The 16,029-nt window shown below is 35.8% G+C and overlaps 1 protein-coding gene across 3 annotated transcripts in view; it reads right to left on the bottom strand.

Annotated features, from left to right (window-relative positions):
- Positions 1-1,926: 1,926 nt before the first annotated feature.
- LOC149775305 (P2X purinoceptor 4a-like) overlaps positions 1,927-16,029 on the bottom strand; it is a 62,707-nt gene continuing 48,604 nt past the window's right edge. For 2 of the 3 annotated variants that reach the window (XM_089944182.1, XM_089944183.1), the window contains one exon: positions 1,927-7,977. Coding sequence is in view for 1 of the 3 variants with exons in the window: in XM_089944183.1 (XP_089800309.1) it covers positions 7,921-7,977 (57 nt within the window). In the remaining 2 variants the exon portion in view is untranslated. The remainder of the gene's footprint in view (positions 7,978-16,029) is intronic. The other variant, XR_016416598.1, reaches the window with a different exon arrangement.

The raw sequence follows: 16,029 nt of genomic DNA, 5'->3' as shown, positions 1-16,029 counted from the left end.
CTTTTAGCTTTGTAGCTAAAAAGATTTTGCTCGGATGGCTTGATTTACAAGGTAGTAGTTATTCTCCTAAGGTATTATGATTGGGTAATGTATTTGAAGAAGAAACTAGGTGCTTTTATACTTAATGAATCCCAAAAAGCTTCACTGGATAATAGTGTTACTGCTGAGATACCTTCATTAAACAAAGTTATTATTATTATTATTATTATTATTATTATTAAGTTTCATTGCCCTTCTTCAAGACAACAGGAGGAAAAGTGCAAACTAAGGAATAAAAATAAATTGATCAGTGGCCTTGATAAGACTCCAAATGTACAATGCAGCACATCTTCATATGACAATATAAAATTATACCTAGCTGTATCTATTTATCTTTATCACCTCTGAAACTAAACAGCACAAATCTACCTGAAACACTGACCTATGGTTGCTGCTGTTTTGGGTTTAACACCGTTTTTCAGCACATGATAGGATAAACATGGCCACCGGTATATCTGGTGGAGGAAGAACCTGGAAAAATCCCAGAAGAACCACCGATGCACAGGAAGCTACTGGCAAACTTTCTCACATACCCACACTTGCAAAGTCTGAGACTGAAAACCATGCGGACAGAGGTGAAATGTTGGTGATCTGTTGAGTGCCTTAGACCACTCACTACCCACCACAACCCTGAAGATAAGAACCACAACCTCTAATATTATGCTATTATTAATGTGGATACTATTTGAAGAAAATATGTTGGAGAATTACACTCTCCTCACAGTTTATACTCTTTGAGAACATATCACTGCCAGGAGGCAGTTTTGATCCCTGGGTCATCTAAACTTTACTTCACTGTTTCCATGTATTAGGACATGAGCACACTTTCTGGATTATACTTTCTTTCTCTAATCAAAGACTAAAATAAAATCAAAAATGGAAAACCAGACTATATATGGCGCAGATGTACTTCATGAGGACATTATTGGTATATTGTGATGTATACTGCATGCCACCCTGTGGCTAATTTCTGCAAGTAAAGAATTTCTGATCTTTTCCTCCTATTAGGTAAGATTTTATCATTCAACACTAAGCTGTTATAGAGAAAAGATTTTTTAAAAAGCAGTATAAACTGAATCTGATACAGTTATCAAAGTGTATGGTTTTCTGCAAATTTTACCATATTTAGTGCTGTGGCAAAGATATTATCTTTCCAGTGAGGGGTAGCCCACTGTGAGGAGTATGGGGCAATTAAGGGGTCACTCTACAGATGGTAAGTACTTATGAGAAAGTGACAGGTTTAAGGTGAAGTTGTTTGTATTTGCAACATACACAATGGAGATAATGTTGGCATATCTCATTGTTACTTTCATTTATTGTGGCTGAAATTTCTTTGGACACTGTACTTTTAGAAACTGTGCATGATCTAAGCACACATCTAACCAAAAAGACTCAATCACGTTCTCGAAAAATCAGAATGAATTAATCTAAAGTACACTATCTTTAGCAGTTATTAAAATATGGTAAAAAAAATTTGCACGATAAGACAAAAACACCTTTTGCAAATGTAATATATGAATTGCAAAATAATTAATAATTAAAAAAAGTTACTGGCTCTTTTTTTGTGTGGGAATTTACCTCTGAAATCCAGGAAGTGAACTTGACCAAGCAGGACTAGCAGTTTTTTGATTGGTGCAAATCTGAAGCCAAGCTGTATAGTCCAGAGGCCCAATTACACTCATCAATCATACACCAGAATAAAGGAAATTAAAAGTTCTTTGAAGAATACCTAAGATATACATGGTCTTTTTTTAAATATCCAATACAACCTGTGAGGAAAACCTGGGAAATTCTTTTTCTTTAAAAATCAAATCCTATACAAATTATGAAACTGCAGAGTGCCACCTAAAGTAATTCATATCATAAACAACAATATCAAGATGCACATAATATTTTATCTTGCTTTATTAAACAGATGCACAAATACATATACCAATAAATGATGTCATAAGCAAGCCATTGCAGTAATGTTAATAAATTTTAAACTGATATCAGTTAACTAAATTTTCATTAAAAGTTCAAGATATGGAAATTTAATTAAAAACAACCTATATCCTAGGTAAATAATAATACAACACTAGGAATTTTATGTCTTTCCTCATGCCCTGCCTAATATAGGTATATTTCACTGTTAGATGACACTGATCATGCCCAAATATCGTATAGAGGTTCATGGATATTTGACAGTATAGGTAATGAAGTGTAGAGATGCAATGCCATTTAGGGCATACCTTAATCACTGTACAGTCTAAGTGTGACACTACAGGATTGTAGAGATGGATATCTGACAGTATATGTAATGAAGTGTAGAGATGCATTGCCATTTAGAACATACTTTAATCACTGTACAGTCTAAGTGTGACACTACAGGATTGTAGAGATAGATCTGACACCACAGGTAATGAAGTGTAGAGATGCACTGCCATTTGAGGGCATACCTTAATTACTGTACAGTCTAAGTGTGACACTACAGGATTTTGTAGAGATGGATATCTGACAGCACAGGTAATGAAGTGTAGAGATGCATTGCCATTTGAGGGCATACCTTAATTACTGTACAGTCTAAGTGTGACACTACAGGATTGTAGAGATGGATATCAGACAGCATAGGTAATGAAGTGTAGAGATGCACTGCCATTTGAGGGCATACCTTAATCACTGTAAAGTCTAAGTATGACAGTACATGATTGTAGAGATGCATGGATATTTGAGGAAATACCTTCACCAATATACGATCTAAGTGTGATAGAAATCCCCAATAGTTCATGACTTACAACCATACCAAAAAAATTGTACTGAAAACCTGAAAACAAGATTTTCAAATGACCTTTACCTAGAATGTGGGTCAAAGAAAGTATGGACATTCTTGATTCTACAGTCCATATATGACAGCTATCCCTCCCAATCTTTGTAACTTATGATCAGACAGAAATTTTTTAACCAAAACCCTACCCATTCCTGATCCTACCAGAACAAGTGATACCTGTGTTTTGCTAATACTTAATGCAGGCAAGAATAATTACCCACACCCCATAAAAATACTTGTGCTAGTGGTTAATAGTCTTTATATGTTCTTTTATTTCATATTTTTGGACCTTTCAGAAACTTTACTGATTTAAAAAAAATAACATTTTAGAAAATGTAATCTGTCAGATTACAGTATCAATATTTCTGGCAATTTAATAACATTATTCACATCAAATACATATAACTTGGAAGAAATGGATAAAATAGATGAAAAGTGACTGGAGTTTACAAATCATCATACAAAACATTTCTGATTGATCTGATATGTAACATAGGAAAAGATTTACAAATTTAATCCAGTAATAAATAACACTTAAAAAATACGGTCCACTTAAATCAACAAGTCCAAAAGTAAGATGTTGGCTTGTTTCAAATAAGCTTTGAAATAATTTTGGTTGAACAATAGACATCAATAATTTGTGCTTTGTCAGAAATGACACTGCTGTATCACTGTCTTTAACACTTTCCATGTCAATGTTGAATACAAAGCACAATACCCTTTACTTTATCTGTAAATGTTGAATACAAAACAATACCCCTTACTTTATTTGTAAATATTGAATACAAAGCACAATACCCCTTACTTTATCTGTAAATGTTGAATACAAAGAACAATACCCCTTACTTTATCTGTATAAAAACTGGAATGTTATGCAGCTTATTTTATAACTGATGCAACCTAAACAAAAGATGTGCTGAATATAATTATAAAATATTGGAATCACTGAGTTCTCAAAATTAAATCACAATACAAAATATTCATTCTTATTTCTTTATACATTTTCAATGATGCACAAACTACTAAAAATACTATTGCAATAAAGTTTACTAAACAATAACTGATAATGGTATACAATATACAGTAATCTTGTACAAACTAGGCTTTGAAAGAAATCTCTGTGATTTACATCCTTTATTGAATGGGTCCCCAATTTAATAATAATAATAATACTATGAAGAGACCCAAGTGAGTGTGAGATTGTTCACCTGGCTGACATCTGCCTAATAGCCAAATGCAAGAGCAATTGACCAAAAAAATCTGGTACAGAAGGATGGTTTCTGCTGAAATTTCTTTAAAAGTTGTTGATTCCATTTGATACAAAAACTGTTTCAAGGTTTCTCTACTTTTTCTATCTACATCCATATTAATTTTGATGGCATACTGGCATGGTTTGTCCAATAGTGAAAGGCCCATGTGCAAGTTAGATGCATGTATTTCTACTTTTAGTGGTGGATGGGCAATAAATTTTAAAGTCCTCTATGTGAAGATACTTTTTGTCAAATTTGGTAAAGTTCAGTGAATTTAAATATTTTTTAAAATAATTTTTAGTCATGGTGACCTCATTTGAAGACATATTGGCATAATCTGTACAATCTGAAAGGTCTTCATGCCAGACTGCTTTCTGTCAAATATGATCAAAAAATTCAGTTCAGTGATTTTAGAGAAGTCATTTACAAAAAAATTAAAATATTTTTGTTGTTGTGGCCATATTTGATGGTAGATCAGTTGTAGAAAACTGAAAATGCTTAAATTAAATTCTATTATGTGGTATTGGAACATAAGTTGTAAAAAGGGTTTTCTATTTCTAGTAATGGTGGCTATATTTGACAGGAGATCAGCATTAGTTATACGAAAGGCTTTCATGCCAGGATGCTTTCTGCCAAGATAGGTCAAATTTATCCAACACTTCTGAAGAAGAACTTGTTTAATTTTTTTATTTTCGGTAATGGTTGCCAAATCCAATGGCAGATTGTCATCATTTGTACCAAACTGAAAGGTCTTCATTCTGTTTTAGAGAAAAGTTGTTTTAAAGTTCTACTTTTAGTATCAGTGGCTTTTCTATTTTAAGCACAGCTGTCATATTTGAAGGTAGATTGGCATTATTTGGACACATTTAAAAGTCTTCTGACAGGATGCTTTTTGCCAAAATGTGATCATAATTATTTATATGTTACAGGGTTTTTATTATTTGTAATGGTGGCCATATCTGACAGTGGATCAACATCTTTTGCAAAAGTCTTATTTACCAAACCTGGTCAAAATTGGTACAGTATTGTTTAGAAGAAGTTTCAAATAGCAGTTGTTAATGAATGCATTATGGATGCAAGGCCATCCCATAAGCTCACTTGACCTTATGGTCTTGTCAGCTAACAATAAAAAAATAATAATAATAAATTTAATAAGGTTAACTCTGTACGTAAATACTATTCTCTCATGAGACCTTCTTTCAAATTCTAAACTGAGACAAAAGTACAAATGAATTCACACCCACAATACAATCACACATTATCAAACACACATGCATACAATTATGCAAAAATCACATTAGTTTGGCATCTCATTCATTTGTAATATAATCATTCTAAATCCAAATAATAATATAAAGTTAACACAATACATAATTATGGAGAATAATTAACATACAAAAATTGCTAGTGAATGTGCTGATCTTGTGTTCTAAACGTAACTAGGTACTAATGCTTGAAGCGCTCTAGTGTCCCCTGTATTTTAATCTTAACTACTTACCTTGAACAACTTGTCTCTTGTGTTCGAGCCTTAACTATGTATATCTAAACAACACTAATGTCTTGTCTTCTAGCCTTAACTACATACCTCTGAACAACTCTAGTGTCTCTGCTGATCTTGTGTTCTAACCGTAACTAGGTACTTCTGTTTGAATAGCCCTAGTGTCCCTCATGTTCTAATCTAACTACTTACCACTAAAAACTCCAGTATTTCCTGTGTTCCAGCCTTAACTACATACCTCTAAGAAACACTAGTGTATGTGTTCCAGCCTTAACTACATACCTCTAAGAAACACTAGTGTATTTGTTCTAACCGTAACCAGGTACCTCTGAACAACTCAAGTGTCTCTTGCATTCTGACCTTAGCTAGCAATTTCTGAGTGCTAATCTGAACTAGGTACCTCTGAACAACTTAAGTGTCTCTTGCATTCTGACCTTAGCTAGCAATTTCTGAGTTCTAATCTGAACTAGGTACCTCTGAACAACTCTTGTGTCTCTTGCATTCTGACCTTAGCTAGCAATTTCTGAGTTCTAATCTGAACTAGGTACCTCTGAACAACTCTTGTGTCTCTTGCATTCTGACCTTAGCTAGCAATTTCTGCGTTCTAATCTGAACTAGGTACCGCTGAACAACTTAAGTGTCTTTGCTAAGAGTCAGAGAATTACTTATAACTGAACCAATATAAGGACCATCTGAATTGTTCAGTTTGGCTTAATGTATATACTCACAAGTCGAGTACCAACTTCATACAACCTAGACTTTGATCTGCTGGCACATAATGCAATGGCAGATCTGGATCTGTGCAGTTTGACTTGAATTATAAGCAAGTACAAATGGTAGGTAATTTCAGATTTTATCAATAACATCTTAAATTATATATCATGCTCCTAATGCTGAAAGGTTTTTCCGTGTTAACTTGCCCTGTTAAGATTATCAGCAAGTTGTTCATATTAGCTATAGCCCATATACACAGTTAATACTACTGTTCTCCTTTCGTACTTCACAAGCTTATATGTACCATATATACTAACTTACAATTTGAGTTCAATAGCAAAGTCCAGACAATTGACATAATCATTAGGTGGTACCACTGGCTATCTGAAAGGGCCTTGCAGGCATTCTTTAAAAATATGCTCAGTTCTGATTCAACCTGAATATTCCTATCTTATAACAGAAATAATTATGTAACTATATGACGAATGATTAAATATCTAGTTAGTTTACAAATTAAACATAATAAACGAACAAAAGACTTTATGCTCATATTCTGTAATAATACTTTTCCAATGACTGGTAAGGAGGTTATTTCACAACTCCTAAAATTAAAGTATTTTCTATCTCATGAGTGAGGATAAACTCAATGTACAGTAAAATACTGGACTGACTGGTCTCTACTAATATAATTATTACAATCTTCATTTTAGAAATAAAAACAGAATACAGTCCAGGGATCCAGCTACACATAAAGAAATATGTATAGCTTTAAATCAGACATGATCTTTATCAGTTCCGTATACGTTTAAAATATTAAGACAGATGCCTACCATGCAGGATTTTATGGTTTGATTTCATATGTAAGGAATAGCATCTCATTCTTTCTCTTTTATAAGCCAATTTTTCAAGTTAGTTTTTATAGCAAACTTAATCACCTGTTTAGCTTCATGAAGAAACTTTAATCATTTTCAAGTTTTTTTTTTCATTTTGTGGATATACATGGACTCCTAGGGACAGTTTGTATTCCTTTCCAGGTTATATCTCAATAATATATGTAATGTATGTTACAAAATATATCTGTATCATTTTAGAGAATAATTTACTGATATGTCCTATCAAACAGAAATACATGGAAAACTGAAGAAAAAAATATCCATGTCTTCTTTCATCTTTTTTAAAAGCTGTTTCCATGACAACTGGCACACGAATGCCAAAACATTTGTCTAAAACAAAATAACACCACCTTGTAGATGTACTATATATCACTTTGAGAGAGGGCAGAAAATGGCCCTTATTCAACATAGCCTTCTGCTTGGGATTAAAATCTTGTTATTTGAACAGCAGAAACATAGCAGTGAAGACTCAAATTTCATGTACATTATTCTTTTGTTTTAGTTTAGCTTACTACAAGAATTATTTCATTTTGATTTTACATCGTAAACTTCTCAAATCTGTACAATGAACTCCCTAACAAAACTGTCTGAACTTGAATTAAAACTATGCAATTCTTAAATATATAAAAGGAATTATTCATATTATATGTTGATCTAATCCTGACTGTAAAACTTATCACAGAGGCTCTGGTCAGTCAGTTATCTATTCCAGGGTTGTCGTCATGTTGAATGGTCTTCACCCACATCCATTGAATTGATACTGACATCATCCATTAACTGAAATGAAATTGTAAATGCATAAAAGAAACCCAATAGGACACTGAATACTTTTCCAATATATTATGTTGTTTAAATTATGTCATAATAACTTCACTGATGCCACAACAATTCGCTAATGTGTCATCATTAAAAGCAATGTAAACATTATAGTTTGAGACAACTGAAAACTATTGTTTTCTTCTGATTACTTCCTGCTATAAAGTGTTGCCATATCTTGTAGTATGCTAATGAAGGCAAGACAAAAATAATCCTTAAACTAGCCTGTACTTTAATAAACTTTGCCCAGCAAATCAAAAACAATAATCCTAAAATCAGTCTGTTCTTTGGTAATCTGTGTCAATCAAATGTTTCAGACAAGGGAATTTTACAAACAGTAATCCTGAAAGAAGTATATGCTTTGGTAAACTGTGTCCCGAAAAAAAGTAAGAAATGAGAAACTTCTGAACAATAATCTTGAAACCAGTCTGAGCTATTGTAAACTGTGGTCTGCAAACCTGTGAGACAATGAAAACTTTATATTTTGTACTTTGTGCTATATATTTTCTTACAGTGACATATTGGACCTCTGATACTGAGTAGCCAGGAAAGTTGTCATATCAAAGAATATATGGATGTCGTGATGCTGTTTAATGTACATGAATTTACTTGAGATGATGCATTTGTCTATCTTAATCAGCATTTACCAGCAGATTTCAAGTCTAAATCAGTATTTACTAGCACATTTCAAGTCTAAATCAGCATTTACTAGCAAATTTCAAGTCTAAATCAGCATTTACCAGCAGATTTCAAGTCTAAATCAGCATTTACCAGCAGATTTCAAGTCTAAATCAGCATTTACTAGCACATTTCAAGTCTAAATCAGCATTTACTAGCAAATTTCAAGTCTAACTCAGCATTTACCAGCAGATTTCAAGTCTAAATCAGCATTTACTAGCAAATTTCAAGTCTAAATCAGCATTTACCAGCAGATTTCAAGTCTAAATCAGCATTTACCAGCAGATTTCAAGTCTAAATCAGCATTTACCAGCAGATTTCAAGTCTAAATCAGCATTTACTAGCAAATTTCAAGTCTAAATCAGCATTTACTAGCAAATTTCAAGACTAAATCAGCATTTACCAGCAGATTTCAAGTCTAAATCAGCATTTGCCAGCAAATCTCAAGTCTAAATCAGCATTTACCAGCAAATTTCAAGTCTAACTCAGCATTTACCAGTAAATTTCAAGTCTAAATCAGCATTTACCAGCAAATTTCAAGACTAAATCAGCATTTACTAGCAAATTTCAAGTCTAAATCAGCATTTAATAACAAATTTCAAGTCTAAATCAGCATTTACTAGCAAATTTCAAGGTTTCAAATATATATTTTAAAATTTTACAGCACAGAATAGTGATTGCTGTCTGCCTTACTCACTCCATATAGTAACAACCACATATCAAGAAATTTTAAAGAAATGATGTTTACTAACCTGCTTATCTGTGACCATGAAATAGGCTTGTTTTACTTTTTAATATGGTGTAATGGTGTAAGGTACATAATGCTTGACATATTTTTGGTAGGGCATATAAGATTATTTGGAAATAAAGATTCATATTACAATACACCCAGATCTCAAACCTGAGATATAATAATGGAACACAAATGCCCCACCAAAGCACATTAGAAAATGAAATGAACAGATGGACAAGAGACACACAAAAATAACAATTACCACATCATGGAGTTGCATAAAAAGATGGCCTACCCAAAATGCTATCAAGTGTACAAAATTGATAATCAATAATGTCCAAGGTCTTGTTGATACAAGAGACCCCTTTTTGTATAGCCTGCCTTTTATTTAGATAGAAAAGACATACATAAAAGGAAAGTAAACTGCTTCAACGATGAGATTAATCTAGGGTGAGGACAGATAGATGTATGGATAGACATGCATAAGGATGCCAAACTGATCACTAGGTTGAGCATCTGTCAAAGTAAGCTTGACAATAAGCTGTTTACCACAGTTTATCAAAATCTAAAAATAACACAGGACTGGGTGCAAAAACAACACCCTTAGGGCATTATTTATACAGCCAACACGGGCTATAACTCCATCAAATAAAGTGAAGAGTGCTGACAACTTCACTCTTATCAGTGTTGTTGATTTTAAAACTGCATGCTGAATTTGGTTGAAATTTAATCAATTAATTGTGTGGAAACCATATTTTGAGATCTTTTAAAAATCAATAAGGGGCCACAACTCTTGAGAATGATGCAAAATGCTGTTGACATTGAAACTTGAGCTCTTTTCCATGAAGTTGCATATCAGCAATGAAAACCAGAAAAACTTTAGTGCATCTTGAAAGTATGTCATCATTAATAAAAAAAAAAATACAATGAATGCTGATAATTATATGAAACTATTTATCAAATACTAGGATTCATTTGATTTGCACAGAAAAATTTCACCATGGAAAGACAAGTTCTTGACTGCAATTAGCAAGCATTAAAACTCTAGACTATGTGATTTATTGTAATAGTGGAACATGCCTAATATTCAAAGTCTTTCTTTATTTAGTAAATCAGCATTTAGATTTGCAACACTTGTAAAACATAATAAGAAAGTAAGACATTTAATGCATGAAGATGGAAATACATGTACATGATTAAACAATGCATGTGCAATGGGGGGGATAATGTTTACATAATACATGTGAAATAAAGGAGAGGGAATATATGTTTAAATGAAGCATGTGTAATAAAGGTGAGGGGGGGAATATGTATTTAAATGATGCATGTATAATAAATGGGGGGGGGGGCAATAATGTGTTTAAATGATGCAAGTGAAATAAGGGGCAAAATATGTTTAAACAATGCCAGTGAAATAAGGGGGGAAATACATGTTTCAACAATGCATATGAAATAGGGTGTGTGTGTTGCAATACATTTAAACAATGCATGTGAAATGTGATGTAATGTGATTTTGATTTTTAACATAGCTTTAACAATTTTTCAGTCATATCGCTGCGATGTCTGCAATGTGGCAGTTTATAGTGATGTCTAGCACAGGGGCATCATGCCGCAGACATGAAGCATGATGTCCCACCCAGTCACATTATCCTGACACCAGGCCAACCAGTCCTAACACTAACCTCTTAATGCTGAGCGCCAAGCGAGGCAGCTGTTAGTACCATTTTTGTAAGTCTTTGGTATGACTCGGCCGGGGATCGAACCCACGACCTCCCGCATCCGAGGTGGATGCTCTAACCACTAGGCCACCGGAGCGGTGCATGTGAAATAATGTGGGGAAAGATGTGTTTAAAAAATGCATGTGAAATAAGGTGAAAAATTCATGTTTAACCAATGCAATAATTCATTCGATTAAAGAGTTCTGATGAGTCCATGTGATAAGCCTTCACACCTATTCTGTCTTGTGATATGTGGCTACTGAGTGTTTAAACAATTTAACTAAATAGGAAAACATAATGTCCAAACAAATCATGGGAATAAATATGTCCTGCTTATGTCAGGAGTCAGACATGCCAAGTTAGTAATGGCCAAATATGGCTCTGCATGATCCACCTACAGTCCGCAACCTGTTTTTATCAACTTATTTACATAATATGGTGTGGATTTAAAAACTGCTAATCTGGCCAATGCCCTGCAGAAAGTTGCATAAGTAGGAAAATAAAAGGTCTCTGGCAAGGAAGCCATGCTTAACTGTTATTATATGCAAGGCTGTCTTTTACTGGATTATAGTACATGAACAGGTAACCATCTAAGGGAATGATACTCTACCGTCCCAAAAGATTTTCCAGGAGGTTAAGATAGGACCATTTCTTCATTTCAGATTTGGAGTGTTGAAACCATCTCTAATATTTTTGAGAGAAAACAATTTGAAATTAGATTGGCACCATTTTCATTTATGAGAAACAAGACACCATTAAAAGCCTTTTTGGTAAAATCCCCATGTTCATATGAACATCCATTCAGAAGAATTGGTGACAAGATTTTCATCAGTATCATAGAAATGGAGTGCGGTATCAGCCTCATCCCTTTCCCCCACATCTATAATGGGACCCCAGTGACTGGTCTTTGAAGCCTGGTGACCAGTAACTAGTGCCCAATGACTGGTCTTTGAAGCCTGGTGACCAGTAACTAGTGCCCAATGACGGGTCTTTGAAGCCTGGTGACCAGTAACTAGTGCCCAATGACGGGTCTTTGAAGCCTGGTGACCAGTAACTAGTGCCCAATGACTGGTCTTTGAAGCCTGGTGACCTGTAACTAGTGCCCAGTGACTGGTCTTTGAAGCCTGGTGACCAGTAACTACTGCCTAGTGAATGGCACAATGCCTATTATAGATCATCTGGGGCCAAGTGACTGGTCACAAAAGACCTGTCAGGTGGTGTGACTATCCAATGTAAGAAGCCTCATCATATTTAATATTGTTGTTGTTATTATTATTATCACGATCATCATCATTATTATTATTATTATTAGAGCAACAATATTGCCCTTCCTTAACAAAAAGGTGCAATTTGTTATTCACGTTCACTGGGATGCAGCCTTCAAAAGCTACTAATCTTCTCTCATGAATGGGGGTGGGGATTCAGTCTCTTGTGGTTTTTTTCATGTATCACCACTGACGAATTCCAGACTGAGCATCACAGATCCTTAAAAGACTTTTGAACCATGGAAATCTAGTACATTCTTGTCTTTCAGGGGCGTTAATCCTTCCCACAAATGGGAAAGATCCAGATCTCTCCAGTTATGAGGAGGATGACAGCCCTTTTTTCCACCAAGTCCCACCCATCATCAGATCACAAACCACAGATCAGACAACCATCCATACATGCATGTAATAACGAAGTCATGTGAGTGTCCCATGGGACCTTCTTACAAAAGTGACAGGTAAGTATTACATAATTAAAATTAGTTTCATCCCCCCAAAAAACTACATTTTAATAGCAGTAATACATTACCTGTCACTATTACCCTGCTGAATTTGCAAGTTCCTCAAGAAAATGGCATATAAATGAAGTACTTACCATTATGGCGCTACTGTAAGCTGGCATAAGGTTGGGTCACATTTGGTGCTATTACTATTGGGCCAAACAGTTAAATGCCTTTGCTCTGGTACACAAAAGATCAAGGAAAAAAAAGAGGAAAAAGTAACATATGACCATCAAAACATGGATTTCATAACATCCTCTAATTAAGAATAGTTAAGAGAAACCCAGGAAGCAGTTAAAGCCCTAACTTTAATTCTCATGAAAGAATAGGGCCCTCTCAGTGACGGACGCATCAACTCTAAATAATGAGGACTACCCACTTGGAAATAGTGGATGTCCAAATATCAGCAGAGCCCTTATAAGATAGGAAAGATTCATCCAACCCTTTCTTCTTCCTTTCACAGTGGTAAAATAGAACCATAAAGCCCTAACTGGACAGAGAAGCCTATCCTGATCATCCCCAGCATGGAAATGAGGATCTCGGTGAGAAGTGAGCTGGTTCTTTGCCAGGTTTGCAAAGAAGAGAAACAACCTCATAATTACTAATGGACTATAAACAATCTTGCTTAAAAGACAAGGCATGGTATTCGCTCCTTCTCCTTGTAGATGCTAAGGACAACAGGAAGACAGTCTAAAAGGAAGCTTCACTTAACAGCTGATAAAAGGGTTTGACAAAGCCCATAAATCACATGAAAGATTCCATATATTCATCAGTGAGTGAGAAACTGGTTTCTGCAGCTCAAAAAAATAATAAGAACAGAAAGCACACACAAATCCTTAGACAACATGTTAGACTGGGCTGCCCCATAGCCCTTAATGGTGGAAACCAAATAATCTCTCTCCTCAAACAGGAAGAGAATAAAATCTGCCATTGTGCTCAGTGGCAGACAGCTAGGATCAAAATTTTTCTACTCTAAAAGATTATCAACTTTGTATCATAGACCTCAGAAGTAGACTGTCTCCTAGTCTGGATGATACAATTCGCAACCTTGCTTGAAACCTGGTCCTGGTGTACTGATCACTTGAGGTGAAATAAGTGTGAACATGGAGTATTTCTGCACTCCTGCAGAGAAGAGACCCCCTGTGCTGCTGTAGTATCTGTGTTGGTCTAGCAAAATACTGAGTGGATCACTTAACCACAACCCATGGTACCATAGAGGGCCACCAGGATGAGCCAGAGAGTGTAGGTCTTGACTATCTGGAGCACTTACTGAATCATTCTGAAAGGTGACGGGGAACAGATGACCCCACCTTAGACTGAAGGCATCCACTGCCCAGGCCTTTAGATCTGAGACTGGGAAGACATTAAAAAGTCTTGCCTTCAAGTTGAACAGTAAGACTTGTGGGGAAATGTTACAGATTGATGCAGAGACCATAAGTACAAGCCTGCCCCTTCAGGATAAACTGTTTACCAGATTATTCAGCTTAGAGCCTGATCCCATTTGAGGCTTCCTAATGCAAGAGTTTCCAAATCTTAATACCAAGAGAAAGAGCATGTGTACCTTAATGTCGTCTATGACATGCTACTACAAACATCTTATCACAAGAGACCATCACACAATGATTCCTTATTTAATTGACATACCCCTGTGAGCGGTACCTGTAGCTCCTTCCCGGTACAATGAACCCTGAAGAACTACCCCTCCAGATGAGTACTTTAATTTGACACATTGGTGTAGAGACAGGAGTGAGGTTCTGGGGTGTGAATTGGTACTCCAGTCAGAAACTGGTTCCAACAGTACCACCAACTCAAAGTGATAATGAAATTCTCATCCCAAAGAGATCTGAGCTGATATAGGATTCCTGTGCAGTCTCTGCTTTGCCAGAATAAACTGCAGAGGATGTAAGTCTCCCTAAGGGAACAAGGCTGCCACAGAGTTAAAGGTCCCCATGAGTATAAGGTATAGGTGAGCTGAGAACAAGGCCTTAGCCTGGTATGCCAACAGAGGAGACAGGGAACTTGTTCAAGGCTGGTGAATAAGTTGATCCCCACATAAACAAAATCCTGGGAGGGAATTTGATCTGATTCTTCTAAGTTCTGGATAAGCTCTAGTCAGGTAATCATGGACCAACAGTATGACAGATCTTTGATGGGATATCTGTGGACACTGATGCAGGTGGGCTATGACAACTCCCATCACCATGGTAAAAGCGTTAGGAATGGAAGCTAGGCCAAATGGCCAACATTAAAAATGAAACTTTTGGTCCAGGCAAAACTTACATGGGAATAGGAAGGTACACATCCTTAAGGTCAACAGTCTCCATCTTAAATGGTTCTTCCATAATGAAGGCATTTAAGGTGGAAAGATAAGTAAAAACTTTCCACTTTTCCACCCTTTCTTTCGAGAGAAAGAACCCATCAATCTTCCATGATACCCAACCAGACTCCTAAAAGGAGGGCTAGTCAAGCACCAATTGGGATGAAGGGATGAGGAATGCATGATAGGATACAGTGTGTCTGTGAGGCCTCCATCCTCCTTGGGAAACATGAATGAAGCTGCAGATTTCCCCTTCTGGCATTTGTGGCCACCTCAGTTAGCAAATGACAAGTGAGAGGGAGGTTTGAATGTAGGTTGCTTCTGAGACTATTGGGGTTGCATCCTCTTGAAAAACAGATGAGGTCCCAAGGGTGTTACAGATGAGCATGCTTCCTGGTCTGCTTCAATGGGTTATGATTGACACAGAGAGAGCAGAGTTATTGTTCCCTAAATTATTGAGTTGCCACTGAGGGAATGAGGCCTCTAAAGAACATCTCTGCTTCCAATGGGGCAGACCTTAGAAGGGGCTTACTGTGGTCCAGTAGTACTCCACCTAAATCCCCAATTGCATCATACCAGCATCCAAAGGGAAGGGGGCTTAAAGAGCCAAGCAAGCATGTGAACTCTAAAACTGGATGCCAATATAAAGGTCAGTGTAGAGAGGGAGACAGACACCCTTTATGTTGCCTGACAAACTCTTAACCCCTTGAAAACATCTGGGAAAGCTCCCACACCATTGCTGAATGAGGGAGGAATAGAAGATCTAGGTGTGAAGCTGCCACAGAGAGTTAATCCAATCTTA

This window comes from Sinohyriopsis cumingii, chromosome 19, assembly GCF_028554795.1.
Source record: "Sinohyriopsis cumingii isolate HCF-2022 chromosome 19, ASM2855479v2, whole genome shotgun sequence".
Taxonomy (NCBI): Eukaryota; Metazoa; Mollusca; class Bivalvia; order Unionida; family Unionidae; genus Sinohyriopsis; species Sinohyriopsis cumingii.
The sequence above is the reverse complement of the archived record's forward strand: the minus strand, read 5'-3'. Positions and strand labels throughout refer to the sequence as shown.